The 26,407-nt window shown below is 38.8% G+C and overlaps 1 protein-coding gene across 7 annotated transcripts in view; it reads left to right on the top strand.

The window, feature by feature from the left end:
- edil3a (EGF-like repeats and discoidin I-like domains 3a) overlaps window positions 1–26,407 on the top strand; it is a 332,424-nt gene that overhangs the window by 244,420 nt on the left and 61,597 nt on the right. For all 7 annotated transcript variants that reach the window (XM_022667538.2, XM_022667540.2, XM_022667537.2 and 4 more), the window contains exons 8-9: window positions 1,688–1,832; window positions 3,260–3,444. In XM_022667538.2, coding sequence (XP_022523259.1) covers window positions 1,688–1,832; window positions 3,260–3,444 — 330 coding nt within the window. The remainder of the gene's footprint in view (window positions 1–1,687; window positions 1,833–3,259; window positions 3,445–26,407) is intronic.

Raw genomic sequence — 26,407 nt, 5'->3', positions numbered from 1 at the left:
AATCAATAGAGCAAAACAATCAATGCATAAAAGATAGAAAATTTTAAATTTAATAAGTTAAAAACAGATGTAGAAAAAGAGAGGAGAGGAAAAAAAGAGAGGCACATAGAAATGTTGCATCATGCGTTGAAAGCTAATCTGAAAAGGTGAGTTTTGAGGAGAGATTTAAAAGTGGGAAGATCAGAGCAGTTGGGGATGTGTTTTGGGAGAGAGTTCCACAGGGAGGGGGCAGCTATGGTCCGGTGCTTGGTTCTACCAATGGAGAGTAGATTGGCGTCAGATGATCGAAGTGAACGGGAAGGAGGATGATAATGAAGCAGGTCAGTGAGGTAGGGAGGGGCCTCTACTAATAGTTGATTATTGGTTTTATTGTCCATGTCTGCACTGATGTTGCTGATTGGATGGTCATGAAAATTTGCCTTGAAGACATAAAAAAATAAGCCATGGAAAAATCATGGAAATGTATTGGTTAAAACGTGTATGAACCCTGCCAGGGTGCCACAGAAGAGACCAGCACAGAGCAGCAAAGCATTATTTGGGTGCTGGATTATTAATTCTCAGCACTGCAGTGATACTCACATGGTGGTGGTTCGTGTGTTAGTAGAGTGTGTTGTTTGGAAGGAATGGATTAGAAACAGCAGTGCTGCTAGAGTTTTTAAACACCTCACTGCATAGTCCACCAGTCCATCAGAAATATCCAGCCAACAGAGTCCTGTGGGCAACGTCTTGAGACAAAAGCTTAGAACAGGCCCAAAATATCCAGCCCTACCCGGCCCGAGCCCCTGGCCATTGAAGAACAGGATAAAAGGAGGATAAAAAGTGTACAGAGAAACCAAAGAACTATAGTCTGTAATTATTGAACTGCCAAAGTGCTCCTATTTGATCAGTGAATGTGAACAAATGAAAAGTGGAGATAGATAAGGTGCAGATAGTGGTCTTAATATTCCTCACAGGCATCAACTTTTTCCAAGAAGCAAATATCAAGCATCCGAAAACTTTAATATTATGCATACATTCAAAATTTTGCCCAAACTCGTGACCAGTACTGTGTGTTAAACCAGTATTCCATATTTTGTCCTACTAGCAATTTATTACAGTTATAAAGGAACCTTGCTGCTGAAATATAGCAAAGCTCAAGACCAAGTTAGTGTGGTTAAAAACTTATCACTGATCACTTATTACTGCCTATTAATGAAGATGACCAGCTGCTGTTTTGAGTTGCTCCATGAAAATCTGGCACTAAACCATTGGTCAGTCGTCGTAACAGTCTTCACGCTTGTAGTCCCTGTGTTGCACAGCCGTCTGCCAATGGTGTTGGCACTAATGGCTGGATGTTACTCTGCACAGATTTCTCTCCTACCTTTTCTCTTCTACCTCTTTTTTAACGCTGTACTTCAACAGAGTGGCTTTACTGCTCCTTACAACCTGACTGGTAAAAATTCATACATAAGGTGCCCTGGATTATAAGGTATTATAAGGTTTACGTGCGCCTTATAGTCCGAAAAATTTCTTAATTTATTTTCATAATCTATTTTTTTATGTCTGTTGTTTTCAAATGGTCTTATGAAGATATTGTTTTCTACTTAGCACCACTCCTTGATTTGTGAGCACAGTAATAATTGCGGCATCTTAATTATAAACACTGAAATGTCTCTTTCTCTCTCTCTGTCTGTCTGACCACATGCAGATCTTCCGGGGAAATGTCGATAATAACACTCCCTCTGCCAACTCGTTCACGCCGCCCATCGAGGCCCAGTATGTGAGGATCTACCCGCAGGTCTGCCGGAGACACTGCACACTTCGCATGGAGCTGCTGGGCTGTGAACTCACAGGTTGGATTCCACTTTTATTAAGATTCGGTTTCTTTTCTTTAGAACTAAATCAAAGCTGAGGGCCAAGTAATATAAACATATATATATACAGTGGTGTAAAAAAGTATTTTCTTACATTTTTAAGATTATCAAACAAACTTTAATATCAGACATATATAACCAGATTAAATATAAAAAGCACTTCTTAAAAAATGATTTAATTTATTAAGGGAAAGAAATGATTCAAACCAGTCTAGCTCTTTGTGAAAAAGTGCCCCCCCCCACCTTAAATTAACTGTAATTAATCACACGTTTTGTAAAGCTCAGTTCAATATCAATACTAACCACAACCAGGCCTGTAGAATAAAGAAATCACTTAAATAGAACCTTTTTGACAACATGAAGCAACTAAAATATCTGAAAAAACAAAACATTACACCCCGATCTGAAAAAAAAAATCAAAAACAGTTAAGAAAACAAAGTTATTTATCATCTATCAGTCTGGAAAAGTTACAAAGTCATTTCCAAGGCTTTGGGACTCCAGCAGACCACAGTTAGAGCTATTGTTCACAAATCGAGAAAAAACATGGAACACTGGAACCTGGAACCTTCCCAGGAGTGGCCGGCCAACATAAATTATTTGAAAAGGGCATGGACAACTCATCCAGGAGGTCACAAAAATCCCAAAACAAAATTTAAAGAACTGCAGGTCTCATTTTCCTCAGTTAAGGTTAGTGTTAATGATTCAGTACTAAGAAAGTGACTGATCAAAAATGGTCTACATGGAAAAGGTCCAAGGCAAAAAAAAAAACAAAAAAAAAAACTGCTGACCAAAAAGAACAAAATGACCTGTCTCAGATTTGCCAAAAAACTTCTTGATGATTTGGACTGACGTGACAAAATTGGAACTTTTTGGATGGTGTGTGTCCCGTTACACCTGGCTTAAAACTAGCACATAGTGTGATGGTCTAGGGCTGCTTTGCTGCTTCAGGACCTAGACAACTTCCTGTAATAAATAGAAAGAACCAAGAATTCTGCTGTTATTTCAGACAACCCTGTAGGAGAATATCTGGCCATCTGTTTGTGACCTCAAGTTCAGGTGTACTTGGGTTCTGCAACAGGACAATGATCCAAAGCACTGGACTAAAATAAATCTTCTGATATTGCTGAAGCAGCGTATATTGGTTGACGGCTAATCTATGGATCACTAAATTAAGGTTTTAATTTAAATGTTTTAGGCCATAAAACCCAATTAACCGAGCTGCATGCACTTGACCCCGAGAGTGACCATTAGCTTCCTGCATATGGAATCATGTGATTATCCTTTAGAGTGCAGTAAAAGGGGCTGTAGCACCTCCCGAAGTGTAAGTCCATTTCTGTGCTTGACATTCAGCTTCTCACAATAGAGCTGAGACCCGGAGCTAATTATAAGCTGTTTAACTCCGCAGGATGCTCTGAACCGCTGGGGATGAAATCCGGCCACATTCAGGACTACCAGATCACAGCGTCCAGCATTTTCCGGACGCTCAACATGGACATGTTCACCTGGGAGCCCGGCAAAGCCCGACTCGACAAGCAGGGCAAGGTCAACGCCTGGACAGCTGGACACAGTGACCAGTCCCAGTGGCTACAGGTATTATCACCACTGCTTATTACTTATCACTTCTGCGGCTCTGTATGACTGGCAGACCATTAGCGACCCTGGATGCACCGTAGGGCTGAAGTGCTTGGTGGGTCAGCATGTTATCTCAGGGGGAGGAGGAGGCAGGAAGTTGTGTTGGATGGTTTGGTTGTAAGGAGAGAGAGGGTATAACACAACAGGAGGCAGTTTGTTCACACCTTTTTGATTCGTAAATCTAGTCTAGCTTAGATATAGCATTAGAAGTTGTAATTATGGATAGTTATAACTCAGTTTGTAATAGACTACATGACGTGTATTAGTGAATGTATAACATTAAGAATATTTAAAGGCTGTAACCTACCAGGTAGTGGTTTTATAATCATGTAAATTACAGCAATCTTGTTGCTGTGGTCTCGATTTATGCATGGGTTAAGTTAAGTCTCGGAGATATGTTTCCACATTGAGTTTCGAGTCTGTAATACAAGTGTGTGGAGTAAAGTTCCTGGAATACGTACATTAAAGCCAGCTCTAATGGTCGATCTGTAGTTTACACTGCAAAATCATTATTCTTAGCAAGTGAAATTAACTAGTTTTAAGGCAATAAATCTATTTTTTTTCTCTGATACATTTTTTTGGGGTCTTACTAAGGATCATAAGTGTAAGATTGTTTGACTTTTTTAAGGAATATGATCTTATTCAGTCTCACTTTGAATTTTTACCTTTTTTTTAAAGTAATTTAGACTCAAAATAGCACAAAAAGTTACTAGTCAAGTTATATTGATTCTTGTGTACAAATTTAAGGCACAAAATATCGACTTTTTGCTTGATTTAAGCGTATTTCACTCATTTTGAAACTTTGTGATCGCTTATTTAAAAGAAATCTTACTAAGAAAAATGTGCTCACCCCATTGGCAGATTTTTTTTAGTGGAGAGTTAGCTAACATAGTAACATTAGCAGTGAGCTAGCTAACATGCTAACAACATTAGCGGCAAATTAGCTACATTACCGGGGAGAGAACTAAGTTTAGCGGGGAGCTAGCTAACATAGTAACATTATCAGCATGTTAGCTATGATACTGGGGAGAGAACTAAGTTTAGTGGAGAGCTAGCTAACATAGTAACATTAGCGGTGAGTTAGCTATGTTACTGGGGAGAGAACTAAGTTTAGCGGGGAGCTAGCTAACATAGTAACATTAGCGGTGAGTTAGCTATGTTACTGGGGAGAGAACTAAGTTTAGTGGAGAGTTAGCTAACATAGTAACATTAGCGGCGAGTTAGCTACGTTACCGGTGAGAGAACTAAGGTTAGCGGAAAGCTAGCTAACATTAGCAGCGAACTGGATAACATAGTAACGTTAGCAACAAATAATTTTCTACCAAAGAGAATATGACTACATTTTTATACATATATTTATTGTGGTCTAAAAAAGGTCTTTAAATTTGACTTTTAAAGTGGTGCAAGAACTCGGGATTTGTGATTTGTAGATCATCTGATCAGAATATACTGTACATTTCCTCCGGGTGATGGTTTACCTCAAATGCCTCCAAGCCCCAATAAGTCAACGCCACCTCTGGATGTTGGTAACATTTGTGAATGTAGCTCCATATTGGTGTAAATGGTATGTCTGTAGTGTCTGCAATAAAACAGAAGTCAAAGTAAATATGAGAAACACTGCATTTTATATACTTGCATTTTCTATACCATCCCAACGTGTTATGATTTAGGATTATACAAAAACAGCAGCTAGATTACCTGCCAACTTGTCCAGCCTTCCCCTCATTTTAAACACGGTTGCTATTCTGTGTAGTGCCTCGTTCTGACAGACCTTTATGAAACTATAATAAAAGCACTATGAGCTGCAGAGGAATAACATTACAGTGCTGACTGCTGTACTACTTTTCCTGATTTTCCACCCCCACACTCTGCTCCACAGGACGGAGGAGAGCTCTTCTCTTAACTAGCTGCAGGGCCAGAGGGAGTTTAACTTTCCTGTCACTCTGGGGTAATAGCCTAACAATGTTTTTGACACTTTCCCTTTTCAGAGGGATCAGTGAACTGGCACATTGCTGAAGTACCTGCCATTTAATGTAGGTGGTTCCAAACAGAGTGGGACAGTAAGGAGGAAGAGTATTTGCAATGTTTTGCATTGTGGCATAATGGAATAATAGTAAATTCAGTGTGGGCAGTGCAATGTTAACTCAAAATGATATATTTCACCAGTATTGCACATGACCACGGGAATGTCCCAGTCCCAATTATCACGTGGCCTTGGGAGTGCAACTTGGGAGTTTCTACATACCTACTTCCCTACCTACCTACTTTATATTGTATATCTATATTTGTGGGATTACAATGCTATTGTGCAGGAAGATAAAGGTTACCAGGAACAATAAATGATAAAAAAATGTGCAGTAGGCTATTCACTGAACTGACCATATAGAATTAGTGTGTAATGCAAAATGCCAGGCTTGTTGGCATGGAGTTGTAGAGGTTCCTAATGTTGCCCTGCAATAATAATCCATCCCATGTTGATAGCATGTTTAAAAGCATCCCACACTACTTCTATTAGGGTAAGTCCAGAAAGGCATAGGGTTTGTTTCGCTATAGCAAGCTCTTAAGGTGGTTCAGAGGTGAAAAAAGTACTGAAAAATTGTAATTAAGTAAAAGTACCTTTACTTTACTAACATTCTAAAGTAAAAGTACCCATCTAAAAATCTACTCGAGTAAAAGTAAAAATACCCATCTAAAAATCTACTCGAGTAAAAGTAAAAGTACCCATCTAAAAATCTACTCGAGTAAAAGTAAAAGTACCCATCTAAAAATCTACTCGAGTAAAAGTAAAAGTACCCATCTAAAAATCTACTCGAGTAAAAGTAAAAGTACCCATCTAAAAATCTACTCGAGTAAAAGTAAAAGTACCCATCTAAAAGTAAAAAAGTACTCAATTTAAAATGTACTTTGAGTAAAAGTTACATAGTTACTTTTAATTATTTGATATAAAAAAGTAGAACAAATCAAAAGTTAAATTGTTTTTAATGAACTATTATTTCACATAATAATTTGGACCTTTCAGGCAGTATATGTTCAGACCACCTAATAAAACATTTTCAAGAACAAGTGGCGTAGGTTTCTATGATCCAATTTTTTACTTTTAAAAAATACAGTTTATGGTCACCTATATGACCATAACTTTTGTTATGGTCATAAAAGGTGACCATAAACTGTATTTTTGCAGTTTTACAGTTCATTGTTATATTTTAACTTGCAATTGCTGTGCTTTAACTGCTATTTAAATGTTTTTTTTTAACATTCAAGCAGATTGTTTAATGATACAAATACTTACAACCTCATGCTTTCTCAGGTTTGATGTGGAAGTTTTGAAAACTGACACATTTTGTATTGCATGAGGACGTTATTGCCTCGTTAATCCACGCGCGAGCATCCGTGCGCCGGCGCATCCGCGCCAATTAATATATTTTTTAATTCAGACATCTGAAAAATGTACTTGAGTAAAAGTAAAATTACCTATTTTAAAAACTACTTTAAAAATTACAAATTACTCATAAAATCTACTCAATTACAGTAACTTGAGTAAATATAATTCATTACTTTCCACCTCTGCCCTGGTTTCAGGACCTTATTAACGCCATGTTGAGCTGTCAAAGTGCCTCGAATCTAATGAAATCTCTATCTATCTATCCATCCATTGCATTATTTTCTGTTCTAAACAATCTGTAAAAACTTACCATCAAACAAACACTTAATAATGTTCCCCACTTATTATTTTACTAATATTATTACACTAACAATTGCTCTTCCACTAATTGTATGTATTAATAACATTATTATATGGTAACACTTTACTTGGATGGTCCATTTTATGGCCTTGTTGATGCTCAACTGACATTCAACTAACACTGAATTGAATGTCATTTTAAATTTAACTTAACCCTATGTTGAATGTAAATTATTCAAAATAGAACCTAACCATACACCTAACCCTAACCTTAACCCTTAATCAAGCCTTAAATCTAATCCTACACCTAACCCTAACCCTAACCTTAACCTAAACTTAAAATCTAACCCTAAACCCAATCCTAAAATATTAAGAGAAGGTTAGGTTTAGGTTTAGGTTAGAGTTGAATGTAGGGTTATATTCAACAGAGAATCATTTACTTTCACCTTTTAGTTCATTTGCATTTAATAGACATGTAGTTGAATGTTAGTTAAATGTCAGTTGAGCATCAAAGAGGCCATTAAATGGACCATCCAAGTAAAGTGTTACCTAATATATTACTAGTTTTCTGTCTGATGAATTTAGCCCAGAAACAACCCCACAGTGGTACAGTTATATTTCCTAACTAAACCACTGAAGACATAATCTTGAGGGTACCACCCCAGTGATGAGCAAAATACCACCCAAGTGACTGTGTCAGAAAGAGTAAATGTTAAATCTTGATATTTGCTTTCTGGCTCTTTCCATTGTCTCACTTAAACCAAAAGCCAATATCAAGTCAAATAGCTCTTGAAAATCTGTGAGAACTGTTTCTTAGAACATTTACACCTTACGTGGCTCGAAACGCGCAAAAGGCATGAACTAATTCTTTTAATTAATCATGGGTGTGTTTTGAGCATAACGTGAAATTTACCAATCAGTCTGTCAGTTGCCTCACATTCCCTTTAAGAAGCAGGTGAGCTCTGACTTTAGTGCATTTGTATCTCCCCAATTTAGCACAGCCAATTACCCAACCCACTCACTAGGGCTCACTAGGACCCTATCACTAGTAATGTCCCAACACACAAGGAAGGTGAAGACCAGCACATGCTTCCTCCGATACATGTGAAGTCAGCCACCTCTTCTTTTCGAGCTGCTGCTGATGCAGCATTGCCACGTAGCATCACAGCGCCCTCGGAGGAAAGCGCAGCGACTCGGTTCCGGTACATCAGCTCACAGACGCACTGTGCTGTGGACATCACCCTAGAAGTGATGTGGGGAGAGAGCACCATCTACCCACTCGGAGGGAGCAAGGCCAATTGTGCTCCCTCTGATTTTGCTTGATGGCAAGGCTGCATGAGCTGGGGTTCGAACCTGCGACCTCCCGCTCATAGTGGCAGCGCTTTAGACCTCTGGACCACTTTTTATTCTGTTTATTGTTGAGTTAAAAGTCAGGTGCGCGCTCTGCAGCACATTAGTGTGTGTGTTTAACGGGTGGGGGTATAAGTTCGCTGAGCACATCTATAGTAATGGACTGATGATTGGCGCACCTATAGGAATGGACTGATGAGTGACTGTTGTCTACTTTCATTTCAATGGAACACCTGTGTTTTTCCTGCCACTCCCATCAGTGTAGGTTTATTCTTTTATCCTTTTATCTTTCTTCAGAATAGCATTGCTACACTGCCTGGCCAAAAAATATGGTCGCCACCAAAAAAAAGGTCACACGATATTCAATCGGTCCGCCTTTCGCTTTGATTGAGTCATGCATTCGTTGTGACATTGTTTTAATAAGCTTCTGCAATGTCACAAGATTTATTTCAATCCAGTGTTGCTGGATTAATTTTTCACAAAGATCTTTAATGCATTGATGATGGTAGAGTCTGACCCCTGCACAAAGTCTTCTCCATCAGCACATCCCAAAGATTCTCAATGAGGTTAAGATCTGGACTCTGTGGTGAACTCTCTTAATCCATGTGTGAAAATGATGATCTCATGCTCCCTGAATCACTCTTTCACAATTCCAGCCCCATGAATCCTGGCATTGTCATCTTGGAATATGCCCGTGTCATTAGGGAAGAAAAAATCTATTGATGGAATAAGCTGGTCTATATTCAGTATATTCAGGTAGTCAGCTGACCTCATTCTTACAGCACATACTGTTGCTGAACCTAAACCTGCAGACCAACTGCAGCATCAAACCCACATCATTTACTTACTTAAATCCAGGTGCCGACGTTTTTTTTTTTTTTTGGCCAGGCAGTATAAGTATAAGTTTTGACCACTTGCTCTTGGAGCTAGTTTTACTTTAGATTTACTCGTCATGTTTGTGTGCTCGCAGTGAGAGAAGAAGTTGAATAAACAACAACAGAAAGATCTTAAATGTTAACAAGGTGGCACTGAGTACAGTCCTCAGGCCATCCTTTCATGACTCTCGTTGTGCCTTTGGTCTGACATCTGAAGAGGGATCACACTGTGAGCAAGAGTCAGAGTCGTACCCAAGACGCAGAAGAATCCCACGCCTGGAAAGCATGACTAAGGTTGTTTTTTTTTTGTTTTGTTTTTGCTGTTTACTGCTCTACAGCAAAGCCCTGACAAACCCATTCTCGTCTCCGCTGCCGCCACAGTGGCATCGTCAGGCTCCTCACTCACTGATCATTAAGGTAACTGATCACTCTCAAGCAGCCCAGTGGCAAGTGCTATTTCTCACGCGCTACAACAAGCTAGTAGTTGCTCCGATGCTCGCAGTGCTGCAAAGAAAAAACAAAACAAAAAAAAAACACTTAGAACTGGCTGCACAGATGTTTGGAGTCATCCCATTATGACCAGATGTTCCCAGCTAAGTGCATAAGAAAACAATGTCCCTGTCAGTTTTACGCTCCGAACTTTCCCAAGTGAAACACATTTTAGTTCATTGTTCTCAAGCCTCGTAAAGAAACGGCTAACCCACCAGCGCTAACGCAGCCAGCAGTCAATGAAAGGAGGAACCAAAAGGGGAACATTTAACACAGCATAAATTGCATTATGTGCTAACTAGCCACGCTAGCTGGAGTTCCCTTTAGTGCAGTAATGCACTGTTTCATTTTTATGGACGACAGTTGCACATTTGCATATGGTAGAGGGCTATATTACATATGAATATGCTATGAAACATATAAAGAGGGCATACTGGCAGTGTAGAAAATATAGAAAAACAACATGAAATACTCATTATCATGTGTGTTGTCCTGAGACCATCATTAATATTTGTGTTGTCCTGAGACCATTATTATTGTTTGTGTTGTTTTGAGATCATCATGATGTGTGTTGTCCTGACCCAAACTCACGTCCTGACCTGAGACCATCATTACTATTTGTGTTGTCCTGAGATCATCATCGTTGTTTGTATTGTTTTGGGACAATCACTATTATTTATCTTGTTCTGAAGTCTTCATCATGTGTATTGCTCTGAGACTATTATCATTATTTGTCTTGTCCTGAGACAATCATCATTATTTATCTTGTTCTGATGTCTTCATCATGTGTGTTGTCAAGAGACAACCATTATTATTTATCTTGTTCTAAAGTCTTTATGTGTGTTTGTCTTGTTCTGAGATGATTATAATGTGTGTTGTCCTGAGACAATCATCATCATTTTCATCCTGTTGGAAAGTCTTCTCATTTGTGTTGTCCTTAGACAATCATCATTATTTGTCTTGTTGTAAAGTCTTCATCATGTGTTGTCCTGAGACTATTATTGTTTTTTGTCTTGACCTGAGATTATCATAGTGTGTGATGTCCTAAGACAATCATCATCATCATCATCATCATCATCATCATCATCTTCATTTATCTTGTTTCAAAGTCTTTATCATGTATGTTGTCCTGAGACAATCATTATTATTTGTCTTGTCCTGAGACAGTCATCAATATTTGTATTGTTCTGAAGTCTTCATCACGTGTGTTGTCGTGAGGCCATCACCATTGTCATCACCACAATCATCATTGTTTGTGTCGTCCTGAGACAATCATCATTGACTCAAATACATGCTACAAGTGTGCAGCAAGAATAAATATATAAATATGTATTTTACATTCATCTAAATATATATTTGTTAATTATAAATAGAAGAGCTGCAACTGAACATAACTATACAATAACTATAATATATATTTAATAATATAATAAGTAAATTATGTAATTATTTACATGCACTTATTGCACACCACTAACATATATATATATATATATATATATATATATATATATATATATATATATATATATATATATATATATATATAGCTACTTCCAACTGTCAGGTCTTTTGTCTGTCTGCTTCTTATGTCTGTGTTATTCTCAGGTCTGTGTTTCATTCCCAGTGTTTTTCCACTCACCTGTGTTCATTTGTAGCTCCGCCCCTTCGTCCCAGGTGTTTCCTGTTCCCTGTGTGTGTGCACCTCTATTTAAGGTCCGTGTTCCATTTCCCCGGTGTCGATCCTTGTACGTTTATCGTCTGTCAGTGCTCCATGGTTTCCCCAGTTTCCTCAGTCCTGTTTTCAGTAAATCCATGTGTATTTTGTATTTGTTTTCGTTAATAAATCCCTTTTTGTTTGCATTTGCGTCCGCCTCCGCGTCCTCCCTGCACCCGCACCTGACACCAACAGAAAAGAAGCAACAAAACTGCCAATGATAAAAAGACAGCAGTCTCATTTAGGCTATCTTATGTATTCAGTGGTGAAAAAAACAAAATGCAAAAGTGATGAAATCCTACAAAAAAAATTGTTTTGTTTTGTTTGGTTTGGCTTCAGCCCAAATAAAATATTTTGCTGCATCCCTAGCAATTAGCAATTTAGTTAATTAGCTAAGTGACTGAAATGGGAACTGTTAGCCTTCTGCACACATTGCATCTCTACATTCACACATTTAGTCTTTAGCACATTGCCATCTCATCTACTGTAGACATCTCACTAAAATGTCACATCCAGGCCTGAAAGAAAAAAAAGCGCTAAACTGAACAACAGGCTACAAGGCATTTTGCTTGGCTCCCTGCTGCAAAGGCTACAAAATGCTGCTGCAATTGATCATTGATTACATATTTAGAGAGGAGGAAAAGCGTGCTGAGATAAGAGTAAGGCTGTGGGCGAGATTAAAAATCAATGGCTTCCTATCAGGGCCAGCATTAGCAGAATGGTGGCGCTGCTTGGAGCTTATAGCGCACCGTCTTCTTCTTCCTCTTCTTTTTCTTCTTTGCTGTATGACTCTAGGCTAATTGGTGTTAGTTTGCATTTGACTGCTCTATCCACTCTTAATTTGACGTGATATTTGCTTATACAGTTGCTTATGCAATGTGTTATTCGGGGTTTGCAGAAAATGGTATCGAACTGTTTTTTGCTGCTAATGCTAAACTGAGGGCGATATTTGGCTAAGTTGAGACTTTAATGATTAGTCTGAGGGAACTTTAAGAGCTGACTCATGGTTTTAAAAGGGAAATGGATTGACTCTGTAGTGTGTGCGGACAGGCCTACAGGAAACGCATATTTCAAATCGCTATTCCTGCAAAGGAAGCGGCGAAATATTTAATATATTTAATGTATTCAATATCCAGAGTTTATGGAAATGGAAATTCTCTCTCGCGCAGCCGAATAAAGCTTTTTAAAAAGAGTACAAGAAACCTAAAAAAATTCAAAGTGCCTCTTCTACACCAGTTGCCATGGTGAGTAATCGATTATCAGTGACATTACAGAATGACTGCAGACTTGATAGATTAATGGAATTAATCAAGCTTAATGACAAATTAAGTATTTCAATTAATCAAGACGACTGCAGTGCTGCAGAAACCGAGGAAAAAAATACCCAGTAGGCTGCAAGCTTCTCAGGAAAAGCCAGCAATCGCTGGCTTTTTTGGCCCAGCAGTAGATTGAAGAAGCACCCCGGGTCACACACCATGTGTCCGTTTTCTGGCATCATTCTGATTTGGCCCAGATGTGCTGATATAGGGAAGGTGAAGATGGTGAAGGAGAAGTCTCCGTGGACGGAGCTCGAAGGGTGACTTCCAGTGAAGTCATGTTGTAATGAATCACTCTTAGAGGTGGGACGCATGAACACAGCGAGGGTACGCTTTAATGCCAATCCAAACATACACACTTCAGAAAGACGACAGGTGGTATTTTAAGTCCATGAGATCTAAGGAGCGAACAGGCTGTAAGAGGCCAGGCAGTTAAATATGAGCTTAGAAAAAGGTCAAAAATCAGAAAGAAAGAAAGAATAGTTGTAAATTAAAAACATGTGAAAAAGACCAGTGACTTTGGGTAAGTACTGTACATCAGTGATTGATGGTATAGTAACTTTTAAAAAGTAATCTGATTACTGATTACTTCTTTTTTACCCCCACACTCCCTTCACAACAATTTTTATATTAATAAAAACTACCTCTTAAAAATTAGGTAGGCCAGAAGGGTTTGAAAAAGAGTGTTTTGATATAATATACAGGGGAGAATGAAACTGAAACACCTATCATTTTAGTGTGGGAAGTTTCATGGCTAAATTGGAGCAGCCTGGTGGCCAATCTTCATTAATTGCACATTATTGCACCAGTAAGAGCAGAGTGTGAAGGTTCAATTAGCAGGATAAGAGCACAGTTTTACTCAAAATATTGCAATGCACACAACATTATGGGTGACATACCAGAGTTCAAAGAGTTCAAAAGAGGACAGATTGTTGGTGCACGTCTTGCTGGCACATCCGTGACCAAGACAGCAATTCTTTATGATGTGTCAAGAGCCCTGGTATCCAGGGTAATGCCAGCATACCACCAACAAGGACGAACCACATCCAACAGGATTAACTGTGGACGCAAGAGGAAGCTGTCTGAAAGGGATGTTCGGGTGCTAAACCGGATTGTATCCAAAAACATAAAACCACGGCTGCCCATAGCTGTTATTCTAGCTCATATCTCGCAAGGCGAGGCACAGCTGTCTTCTATCTTGAAGATTGCCAAGAAATTCAATAGAAAAGTAAAAGTAACCAGGGACATCATTTATACAAAAATTAGACAGATAAGAGGCATGCATACTATTTTATAAAAAAAAAACTGTAAATATACAAAATGCCACACTGTAAGGGTAATGGACAGTTTTAAGGATGCACAGAATATTTGGCAACTGAAAATATGCCTAAAAAAGCTGTTCGGGGTTCGAAGGAATACGTGAACAGACCTAATAATTTATACCAAACAGTATTGCCATCAGCTCTGTAGATCAAACGGCAGGTTTAAGTTTATTTTTACCCTCTACTCATACCCTCATAAATTAAACATGATTAAGTGCGGAGAACTACTACCAATTCACAAACTTTACACATGGGGCATACGAGATGTGTTAAAAAAAATGACTAGCGACAAATATAGTGACTATTTGTGTAGTATAAGTACAGTACTTACAAAAAACCCACAGCAAAGAATCACCCAAACTGCTAATAAGAGAGAGAGAGAGGTGGCAGTCCCATTTATGCTATTTAATGCATGTAATAGTGAAAAAATGAAATGCAAAATCAACAAAATCCTAGGAAAAATGTAATTTTGTTTAGTTTCAGACAAAAAGAAGCATTTTGGTGCATCCCTAGCAATTAGCAATTTTTGCTCTTTACAGGAGTTAGCTGAAATACTAAAGACATTAAAAATCAAAATAGTTCACGGAAGACTTTCTACTAAATTCTAGATTAGGTAAGACTGCTGTGAGCATTTGATTTGATTTAATTCAGTGACAAGAGTATTAGTAACATCAGAATGTTGGATAATCATCACCCTACCTCACCCTTAACTCCACAAATCATTCACAGGGATTCACGGGTTATTTTTGTGCAAATTTTGCTTTTGTGTCAGAAATGGGTGCAAAGTGCAATTGTACGCATTTTTAGAAAGTATCAGTTTCTATTTTCAAAGGAAAATATTGTCTATGACTTTTGGCTTTCCCTCTCTGAGAAACTGACATTTAATATCTGTGAAACATTTAATATATTCTCCCTTAAAAAGAAAATAATAGCATGCACATTTTAAGAAGTATCTTAAGGCTCGTAAATTTACGAACAGGTGTTTTGCTCCAATAAAACTAAAAATCTTAAGCCATAAAGAACTGTCAATTTCCCTGGCCTGCCAGCTCCTTTCTGGTCTCCTTCCCATTAAACAGAGCATGTTTTCCATAACAAAACCATATTTCCTCTTTTCAATTAAACAAACCTCACACACTCAAGTGCTAATAAATCCCACCAATGACTTTGGCTTCAATAGGTAGAGTCTAATTACTGGACATTTCAGCTTCCAGTTCTGAAGTCGTCGAGTCAAGGCTGGAGAGACTGAGTCAGTGCCTACAAACAGTACAGAGCTTTGCTCTGTGTGAATATATCTCACATGTTTGGGTCTGTCTGAGGTTGTCTTTGAAAGTAGGCATTCCCTTGAAGTTTGAAAAATGGCCTTTTTAATTCTTTTCACTTCACCATTCTTTTTTGGATGCAACAGTTTGGTTTGTGGTTTCCGTTGCCTCCACCACGAACAAAGAAATACTACTTGTTTACACTTCAAACAATGTTTTGTAATATTTTCATTCTGCAGTTTTCCACATAAGAACTTTTAGGAGATTTTACCATTGCCATTTTACAGGACCATTTACTGTTCATACAAGTTGCTTCTGCTAAAATGTCTTAAGCTCTCTGCTATTGCAAAACAGATATTTTTTTACTAAAACAGAGGCTTTTACTGACCAGAGACAAAGTCTCTATATCATCCGCTGTCCACATGATCTGTATAATAACTTAAACAACCCAATTTAAGTTGCTAATTCTTGTGATGACATTAAAACCAAATGGGTCATGCAGCAAGACAATGACCCAGTGACCAAAAACAACGTTTTCGTTTGGAAAAGAGGTCAAAACAAAGACATGCACTAAAAGCTAAGGGAGCATCTACAAATTACATTGCTTTGTTTCTGGCCTTGTACATTTTTTCACTGCTTACTTAGGCTTTACATTTGGATACAAATGCTCTGATACTGTCTTGCTTTTTTATATATATATATTTGCTTTCGTATCAATTGAGCAAAGTATCAATTTGGTATCAAGTATTCACTTGCCTGCCTTTACACACATTTGAACCTGAGAAACTCCCAAACCCCCCGGGTTTTGCAGCTGTAACTGCTTCAAACCTTTTAGGAGTGTGTTTATGGGAATTTTTCGACCATTCTTCCAGAAGCACATTTACGAGGTCAGACACTGATGTTGAAAGAGAAAGTCTGGCTCGCTCTACTTCATCCCAATTGTGTTCTGTTGGGGTAAGGTCAGGATAGTGTGCAGGCCAATGTAATTGCTCAAAACATCTTGTATGTTAAAGCATTGAGTGTTCCGTTCACTGGAACTAGCCCAACACCTGAAAAACATCCTGACACAATAATGCCCCCTTCACCAAACTTTACACTTGGCACAATGCAGTCAGAGAAGTACTGTTCTCCTGGCAATCCACAAACCCAGACGTCTCCACTGCTTTAGGGCGTTTTCACACCAGCTCTTTTTGGTCCGGTTAAAACGAACTCTGGTCCGTTTGTAACTTTAGTGCGGTTCGATTGAGCAGGTGTGAAAACAGTAAAAAGTAATCGCACTCAGGGTTGGATCAAAAGAACCTTATCGAACTCTGCAGCAGCTCGCTTATGGTAAGAAAGGAATCTGGTCTCGATCCGACCCAGCTATGAAATATAGTCCATTTATTTAAGCAAAACTGCTGATACGACACAGTTTAAACTGATATATTAGCCAGGTAACGCTAGTTACCACAGCTATGAACAAACGCTGTGTTCATGTGTGCTGCGTTCCCTGCTCACAGCTGTGTGACTCTGTTTACTATGTTTACACCTGTGCTGCAAGTGCAGACAATGTGTTTGAGAGCGCAGCGTTTCAGCATTCAGTGTTAAAGCACAGATATATGCGCTGGAACACAGAATCTTCTCGTCATTTTTACTTTTTTCCTATATTTGTATTTACTCCCATGCTAGACAGCTCTGACCAATCAGAGGACACAGCCTCAGCCTTGCTCAGTTTATTGGGGCAGATTTTGGTGCGTTTAGGTTTATGCCTGTGTGAAACTAGACAAAACAAAGGGAGAAAACGCTCCAAGTAAACAACTCAAACTCATCAACTGATTCGGACCAGAGAAACAAACTACAGTTGTTTAAAAAACACCTATAGAATCCAGTTGTTCTTGTTTTACTCTATTGTATCAGATGCCTGCTCGGTGATGAAAGGCTTGGAAGCAGCTGCTCGGCCATGAAAACCAACTGTTCTTGAGCTAATCTGAAGATTACATGCAATTTGGAGGTCTGTAGCATCTGCTGAACCTGCTCTGTCAATTTATGAGGTTGTTCCCAATCGCTTCCACTGTCTTATATAATATCACTGACAGTTGGCTGTGGAATATTTAGTAGTGAGGAAATTTCACAACTGGACCTGTTGCACAGCTGCTGCACCCTATTACAGTACCAGTACTGGAATTCACTGAGCTTGTGAGAGTGACCCATTCTTTCACTAATGTTTGTAGTTAAGCAGTCTGCTTGCCTACAGAGGTGCTTGCTTTTATACACCTGTGGCCATGGAAGTGATTTAAATACCTAAATTCAGTGGTTTGGATGTGTGAATGAATACTTTTGGCCCTATTTGGAAAAATCTATTATTCTTTTTTGTGTAGGCCAGTGTAATAGTCCAAAATCTCTTGTATGCTGAAGCATTAAGGGTTCCATTTACTGAAACTAACCAACCACTTGAAAAATATCCAAACACCATAATCCCCCCTCAACCAAACTTTACACTTGGCACAATACAGTCAGACAAGTACTGCTCTTCTGGCAATTAACAAACTTAGACTTGTCTATCAGATTGCCAGATGTCTCCACTGCTCTAGAATCCATTGGAGTTGACAGTTAACTGTGGAATATTTAGTAGTGAGGAAATTTCACCACTGGACTTGTTGCACAGGTTGCATCCCATCATAGAACCACAGAACACTGGAATTCTCTGATCTTCTGAGAGCGAACCCATTTTTTCAGTTATGTTTGTAGTTTGTGGAATACCTAAAGTCAGTGATTTGGTATGGATAAGTGAATACCTTTGGCCCTATTTGGAAAAATCTATTTGTTCTTTCTTTCTTATTTTAATGATGGCAACTTTTTACATTGACATTTACACATTTTCAATACATTTAAAAGCAAAGAAAATAACTGATGACAGAAAAATTATTGGTTTGTGGTTATTTGTTGGAAGGGCTCTTTTTTTTTTTTTACTAGTATCACTTTTACTAGTAAAACCATTATAACCTATAATAAAAAACATGTAAAAATGTCCATACAATGTAACAGAACAATAAAACATCCCAACATCATAATCTTTTCTCCATTAAACTTTACACTTGGCACAATACAATCAGACAAGTACTGCTCTTCTGGTAATTAACAAACCCAGACTTGTCTATCGAATTGCCAGACGTCTCCACTGCTCTAGAATCCATTGCATTGCAGTTGACAGTTGGCTGTGGAATATTTAGTAGAGGAAATTTCATGACTGGACTAGAATTCACTGAGCTTCTGAGAGCGACCCATTCTTTCACTAATGTTTGTAGTTAAGCAGTCTGCTTTCCCACAGTAGGTGCTTGCTTTTATATTTATGGAAGTGGCCATGGAAGCGATTGGAATACTGGAATTCAGTGATTTGGATGGGTGAGTGAAAACTTTTGGCTCTTTTGGGAGAAATCAATCATTCTTTCTTTTTTTTATAATTAGGCCAATATTTACATTGATATTTACACATTTTCATTACGTTTAAAAGTAAAGAAAATAACTGATGACAAAGAATTGATTGGTCTACTAGTAAAACCATGTTACCTTATAATAGAAACATGTGAAAATGTCCATGCAATGTAACAGAGTTACATGAATCTGTCTTGTAAATGATTCCTGTCAGAGGAGGAAAGCCGCTTTGCCTGACTGTCTGAGCAGATGTCTTTTGAAGTGGTCCATTTAGGCGGCAGCTTCAGAGCGCTCAGCGTTTCAGCACATTTAGCCAGAGGTCACATTTGACACGAGCCAGTATTGTCTTTTATATCGTCCACAGGACCTGGGAGATGTGACAGGGATATATCAGAGCCGGTCTAATTATTCAGGCTTTTAAATCTCAGGGAGGCTGGCTGTTGAAATGTAGGAAATGACTCCCAGATCACAAATAGAGCAGTAGTTATGGGATCGTTTCGTACCCCTAAAGCGATGTGTTGGCACAAATTACAGGCGGCATTCTGTGCTTTCCTAAGTCCTGTTTAAATGCCAAAACCTGCTCACTTGTTCTTGCCAGGTTTAGAAGCTCATTTTACGGCATCATCACATTCAGAGTTCAGAGTCGGGACTCATCCCCGAGGTTTTCAGAGAACTTTAAATACCTCCTGCGCTGACGTAAACTTTCTCCAGACCTCTATTACTTTGCTTAAAGAGCCACTCAGGAGCTGCTTAAACTAGACCATGGTCATTCAGAGATTTAGTATCTTCTCAAAGCGTGATAAACAAGCTCATTTCTGTGGTTTAGTGGCGGCGGTTTGCTGTTTGTACGAGATGCTGTTGAATAAAGACTTTTCGGAAAGTGTCGTAACCACTGTAAAAGTTTTAGAACATCCTTCTTTTTACTAGCTTTTTGCGTACAATCTGTAAACAAACTCCTAGACAAACAGACAACCAGAGAAACTGGCAGAAAGACAGACAGATAGACAGCCGGAACAAAAACAAGACAGGCAGGCGTACAGACACCAAGGCAGACAGACAGACTGGCAGGGTAACAGACACCTAGAAAGAAAGACACCCAGAGAAATAGACAGATGGACAAATAGACAGCCAGAATAATAGCAAGACAAGACACCAGACAGACAGACAGACAGACATATTGACATACATACATGCAGGTAGGCGGGCAAGCCGGCAATACTATTCAAAGTACCAGCTATACATAAATAAAGGGGTGATTACAGACAGGTGTGGGAAATCTAATTCAAGTACTAACAGACAGACAGGCAGATAGACAAACAGACAGACAGACATACGAACAGAGGGATATACATATACAAAGGAGTTCTTACAGACTGAAAGATGACCTGGGTATGTGGGAAACATCTCTGATTACAAACAGTAAAAAATGAACAAACACAAAAAAGCTAAAAAAAAAAAAAACAGAAATTGAGGGATAAATAAAATAGATTTCAGAGCTCCGTAAGATAGTAACCATTCAGAGGCCATATTAAAAATGTATGACGACCAGTATAGAATGTAAACCCACACAAAATGTCATAAGTGGAGCTCAGGGGAAAACAATAAATAAGTAAATGTAAGAAATAGTCACAGTAAAGACTGCACTAAAGCTTTTACTCTGGAACGTTCACTGCTCAGCTTACCTTCAGCGCTGTAGGCCATTGTTTGCATTTGCAGTAGACACTGCGTTTGAGGTGTTGAGCAGTCCCTGAGTTTAGTGTTAACTTTAACACACATAGACTTGAGAGGAAAAAAAAAAACAGAAGATAAGTTGGTTTCTCCCACACTTTTATGCACAGAAGTTGGAGAGTATATGAATATGGGAATATGGAAATAGCTTAGTGCTTGCTTTATGACTGTGAGCAGGGATACTGCATTACTGCATTTTTAATATATAGGATAAGATGTTATATTTCAGACCTTTTTGAAACTGGAAGGTGCCGCTGCTTCTGTTCTCTCAACTTTTACTCTCCGTCTTTGACTCACGTGTTTTCGACTCTGTATGTGTGGCATAAACAAGTTCCTCATGCCTGCTAGGCAATGGTGTCTGTTGATTTATAGCCGTATTTTCATAAACAGCCCATTAGCCCATGAGCTTCTGAAAGTGAGCAGGCATACTTGGAGTCTCTTTGATAGGTTTCCAAAGCCCGGTTGGAGCTAGCCATGAGATTAAGAAGCGAGGCCTTCTCAGTGAGAAGCCGCGAGATGACATGACGTAGCGCTTAGAAGCCAGAGCCGAATGGCCGCACATCCAGCTGGCTGAGGCCAATTAGTCAATTATGGGCATTAACACGGAAACCACACAGCGTAGGGCTCCTGCCAAACACTGGATCTGGCTTTTCTCATTTTTACATCTCTCCCGCCACAGAATTAGCAGGGTATCCCTTAGTATAGGCACAGGAACTTGGCTAATCTCGCTGGAACATTAGTGAAACATATGGACTGAAGGATTTCTCATGAAATATATCCTCAATATGTAAGAAACCGTATTTTTTGCGCTATAAGGCGCACTTAAAATCCTTTTCACTTTCCAAAATTAATCACTTTGTAGGGAGCAGTAAAGCCAATTCACTGAAGTGCCTCATTATACAGGAGTTTCAATGAAGTTTCTCCAGAACCTAGGAGAAACTAGGATTAGCATTAGCGCTAACCATGCTAAGCGCTAACTAGCTCTTTTGCCGTTCAAAGGTGAATATTTATGGCCTGTAGCCTGCTGCTAATTCCTGCTAGCACTGCTGGAGCAGTATTAACATTAGCCGCTAACCGAATTAAGCGCTAGCTCTTTTGCCAAACACTGGATCTCTCCCGCCACAAAATTAGCAGGGTATCCCTTTGTATAGGCACAGGAACTTGGCTAATCGTGCTGGAACATTATTGAAACCCTATGGACTGAAAGATTTCTCATGAAAAATATCCTCAATATGTGAGAAACATTTATTTACTGTATTTTCTGCACCATAAGGAGCACTGAAAATCCTTTAATTTTCCAAAAGAATCATCAGTGCACCTTATAATCCAGTGTATGTATAACTTTTACCCGTCACTTTGTAGGGAGCAGTAAAGCCAGTACGCTAAAGTGCATCATTATACAGGTGTTTCAATAAAGTTTCTCCAGTACCGAGACTGGAGCAGTATTAGCATTAGCATTAGCGCTAACCACGCTATGCGCTAACTAGCCCTTTTGCCGTTCAAAGGTGAATATTTATGGCCTATAGCCTGCTGCTAACTCCTGCTAGCACTGCTGGAGCACTAACCGAGCTAAACGCTAGCACTGGATCTGTTTTTTTTTTTTTTTTTTTTACATTTCTCCCGCCACAGAATTAGCAGGGTATCCCTTAGTATAGGCACAGGAACTTGGCTAATCTGGCTGGAACATGAAACATTTTATTCGTCAGATACTGAAATAATTTTTCAATTTTTTAAATAATTTTTCTTCAGTGTCTGTATACATTGGAAACATATATAGAAATGGTGGTTTTCTATGTACATAATTGGCCATTTTATTATAGTCAATATTGAAAGTACACTTTCAGAATTCATTTAAAGGTGCTGTATATGATTTTATGCCAGTATGCATAATAAGCAAAACATTTTTTACAGTTCACTGGCTCTCCTAGCAGAGTAGAAAAGGTGTGGTGTTTGTAGTCAACATGTTCTGGGCTTTGCAAATGGGTAAAACAAAGACAATCAGCAATCGTGGGGTATTCTGGCTTGTGCAAAGGTTTAGGGAACAAAAAGGGGGTGGGGGGCAGGTGCAAAGATATGCATTAGTAAGGCATTAGGACGATGGCCTGCTTCTAACTCTGGCTAGCACTGCTGGAGCAGCATTAGCATTACCCGCTAACCACGCTAAGCACTAGCTCTTTCGCTGTTCAGAGGTGTGTGATTACCGTGTTAAAACAAGCTATGTGGGACAAACCGCTAGCTAATATCGGCCTGGCTTACCAAAACTGCCAATGTTAATGCTAATGCTGCTGCACCCAGCCTTAATGGAAATCTGGAAATCTTGTAAATCTTGTTAATTTAACTTAGCTTAGCTTGCTGAATTGGAAGAAAAACATGGCAGCACCCCTGTTCCTTACTACTGTTGCATAACGAGCCGTATAATATAGGCTATTGCCATAGTATACATACATACTTTTTATATACTTACAAAGGTGTTGCAAAGCGACTGCTAAGGTAGTGCTATGCCTTACTTATGGTTGCAAAGGAATAGTTAGACAGTTGCTTTTATTTATTTTATTTTATTTTAACGGTTGCTATGGTTTTGCTAGATGGTTGTTAGGATTTTGCTGTATGTTGGCTGTTGATTCTTGATTCTTTGGTGTTGCTAAGTGGATTCTAAGGTGTTTCTTTGGTGGTTCTTGTGGTTCTTTTGCTTTGTACGCTTACTAACCACTTATTTAGACCTTCCTGCCTTGTTGGTACACTTGTTGCAGAATGCAGACTTAATAACTCATCTTCCAGCCCTTCTTTATGGGTGTTTTTTTTCAACCCAGCAGTGAGTAAATACAAGATATGACACATAGACACCTAATAATAGTAGATAAACCTCCTAAAAGGACAAATAAATTAAGTTGTACACTGTAGAAACAAGATGCATGTATCTAATAAACTAGCAAATACGTAGGAATGCACCTCCATGGCGCATGGCGATATATGATCGGTGTCTTGTCTAGTGTACGCTAGAGTAGACACCCCTCCACTTGTTTCACTGATTCCAGCCATCATTCTCTGTAATGGGCCGAGCAGAAGGCTTCTCCATGCCTCATTTCCCAAGCATAAGATTAGGACCATTATGATGATGTTTGTTTACATTACTGTAAAAGTGCTGTGAAATGTATCTATTAAAAGGCCATTATGTAGTAAAGCTGAAATAGCTCAAGTCTTGGGTAAGTTTCGTGCTCGGGATGAAGGTGGGGCTGTCTCAGCGCTCAGGTGTGGCAGAGTTTGTCAGCCGACTGTGTTTTGGCGGCTGCAGCTAAGATAAATGACGCTGTATCACACGGCACAGCGGGTAGTGTTTTCGCGGCTTAGCCTGTGGGGTCTGGGGTTGTGGGTTTGATCGTTGGTCTGGTTAATGATTGGGAGAAGTTTGGTGTGATCTCCTCAGGTTCGTGTGTTTTTTTCCTCTGGGTGTATTGATTGTATTTGGTTCCATGCAATAATAGCCTAGCATCATGTCCAGGGGGTATTCCTGCTTTGCGCCCTAATATTTTGTGTAGGCACCTGCTCTGGAGCCACTGTGATCCTGCTTAGTAAGAAGAAAAAAAAAATAAGTAATAGATTAGGGATGGGTGATATGCTCCTAAAACAATATCACGATATTTTATTACATTTTCGCAATAACGATACTATTGGCGATATGACAAAACACTGAATTAAAAAAAACAATTTTAAGTATGCCCTACTGCAACAAAATGAAAATTAAATTGTATTATTGCATAGGATATGATATGGCACACCACTAACAGATACTAAAAAATAAAAAAAATGTTTTATCAGATTTGTTACAGAAATCAGTGATCCGGAATGTCATGATACTAATAATAATGCACTCCAGATATCTCCATATATCCAGCTTTAAAGTAAAATAAATGATTCTGGACAGATATAATCTCTAGTCTCTAGAAGCTATATAATGAAATATGAGAAGAGCGTGACATTTTCTTTTGCTACAAAAAGTAGTACCCTGATGTGATAATAAGGGGTGGGTGATATGGCCGATATTTCAGGGTATAATATCGTTCACAATATTTATAATTGATGGCGATATTATCGCGTACGATACGATATGGCACACGCCTATAATAGATGGATGAATGAATGGGTGGATGGATAGATAAACATAATGATATCATGTGTTTCATTACCATTGTGCTTTCCAATAGGTCATGACTATAGAAGGAATACACTGAGATTTCCAAAAATTGAATAGGCCTAGTATTACACTACACAGGCTAAATGGAAATGTCCCAAAAACGAAGTCTATAAAGGAAATTGTACTCTAAAAGTGGAGTTATGTATCCATAACTAAGTTTTGGGAGTTGATCCACGCCCTCACTCCTCCCACTTCCTTCCCTATTTAAATCATCACTTCCTCTCTACATGCTCGTTGAACAACCTCGCACCCACCTCCTCCCCATCTTCCTCCTTCGTTAATTTTATAATTTTTCCTCATGTATCTCTTTATGAGAGGGGTGCCTTCAGCTTCACGCTTTACAGCGAAGCTGCCCCGAACTCCACCCCAATACTCTGAGTTCGCTCCCCCTCTTTTCTTCTTCTCTGCCCAGTCAAGGGCGTGGGTCAATACTAGCAAACTAGGCTTATTCTCTGGCTTTTAAATTGATCCTATGTATTCAAAAAGTTTGTAAAGAAGCATCTCCGACTGGTCCAATGGTCTAAGGCGCTGCCACTATGAACTGGAGATTGCTAGTTCGAATCCCGGTCACGTAGCTTGCCATCAGCTGCCGGAGCCCCGAGAGAGCACAATTGGCCTTGCTCTCTCTGGATATGTAGATGGCGTTCTTTCCCCTCATCACTCCAAAGGGTGATGAAGATCAGTACAAGGCATCTGTGAGTTGATATATAGGAACCGAGTCACTGCGCTTTCCTCCAAGCGCACTGTGATGCTACTCGGCAATGCTGAATCAGCAGCAGTTCTAAAAGAGGCGATGGTTCACATGTATCGACAGAGGCATGTGTTAGTCTTCACACTCCTGGTGTGTTGGGGCATTACTAGTGATAGAGGGAGTCCTAATGAGTGGATTAGGTATTTGGCTGTGTAAATTGGGGAGAAAATGGGATAAAATAAATTTCAAAAGTAAAAAGAAAAAAATAAATGTATATTGTTCTGTAAAGATTAGTGTGTAAATTCATTATTATGATATTGCATCATAGTGTCTTGGTTGTATGAAATGGCCTTACAATGACAATAATATCATTAATATATCAAATATATTGTGGAAAAAAAACAAGAGAGCACTTAAAAATTATGAATTTCTTTGATTTTACCAAATTGAAAACCTCTGGAATATAATCAAGAGGAAGATGGATGATCCCAAGCCACTTAACCAAGCTGAACCAAAAGCAATGTGTAAGACTGGTGGAGGAGAACATAACAAGGTGCACAAAAACTGTGATTAAAAAACAGGGTTATTCCACCAAATATTGATTTCTGAACTCTTAAAACTTTATGAATATGAACTTGTTTTCTTTGCATTATTTGAGGTCTGAAAGCTCTTTTTCTTTGTTATTTCAGACATTTCTCATTTTCTGCTAATAAATGCTCTAAATGACAATATTTTTATTTGGAATTTGGGAGAAATGTTGTCTGTAGTTTATAGAATAAAACAACAATGTTCATTTTACTCAAACATAAACCTATAAATAGAAAAATCAGAGAAACTGATTCAGAAACTGAAGTGGTCTCTTATTTTTTTCCAGATCTGTATATATATG

This window comes from Astyanax mexicanus, chromosome 22 (genome assembly GCF_023375975.1).
Source record: "Astyanax mexicanus isolate ESR-SI-001 chromosome 22, AstMex3_surface, whole genome shotgun sequence".
Classification (NCBI taxonomy): domain Eukaryota; kingdom Metazoa; phylum Chordata; class Actinopteri; order Characiformes; family Acestrorhamphidae; genus Astyanax; species Astyanax mexicanus.
Note: the sequence above shows the minus strand (reverse complement) of the source record. Positions and strands in the feature narration are given on the sequence as shown.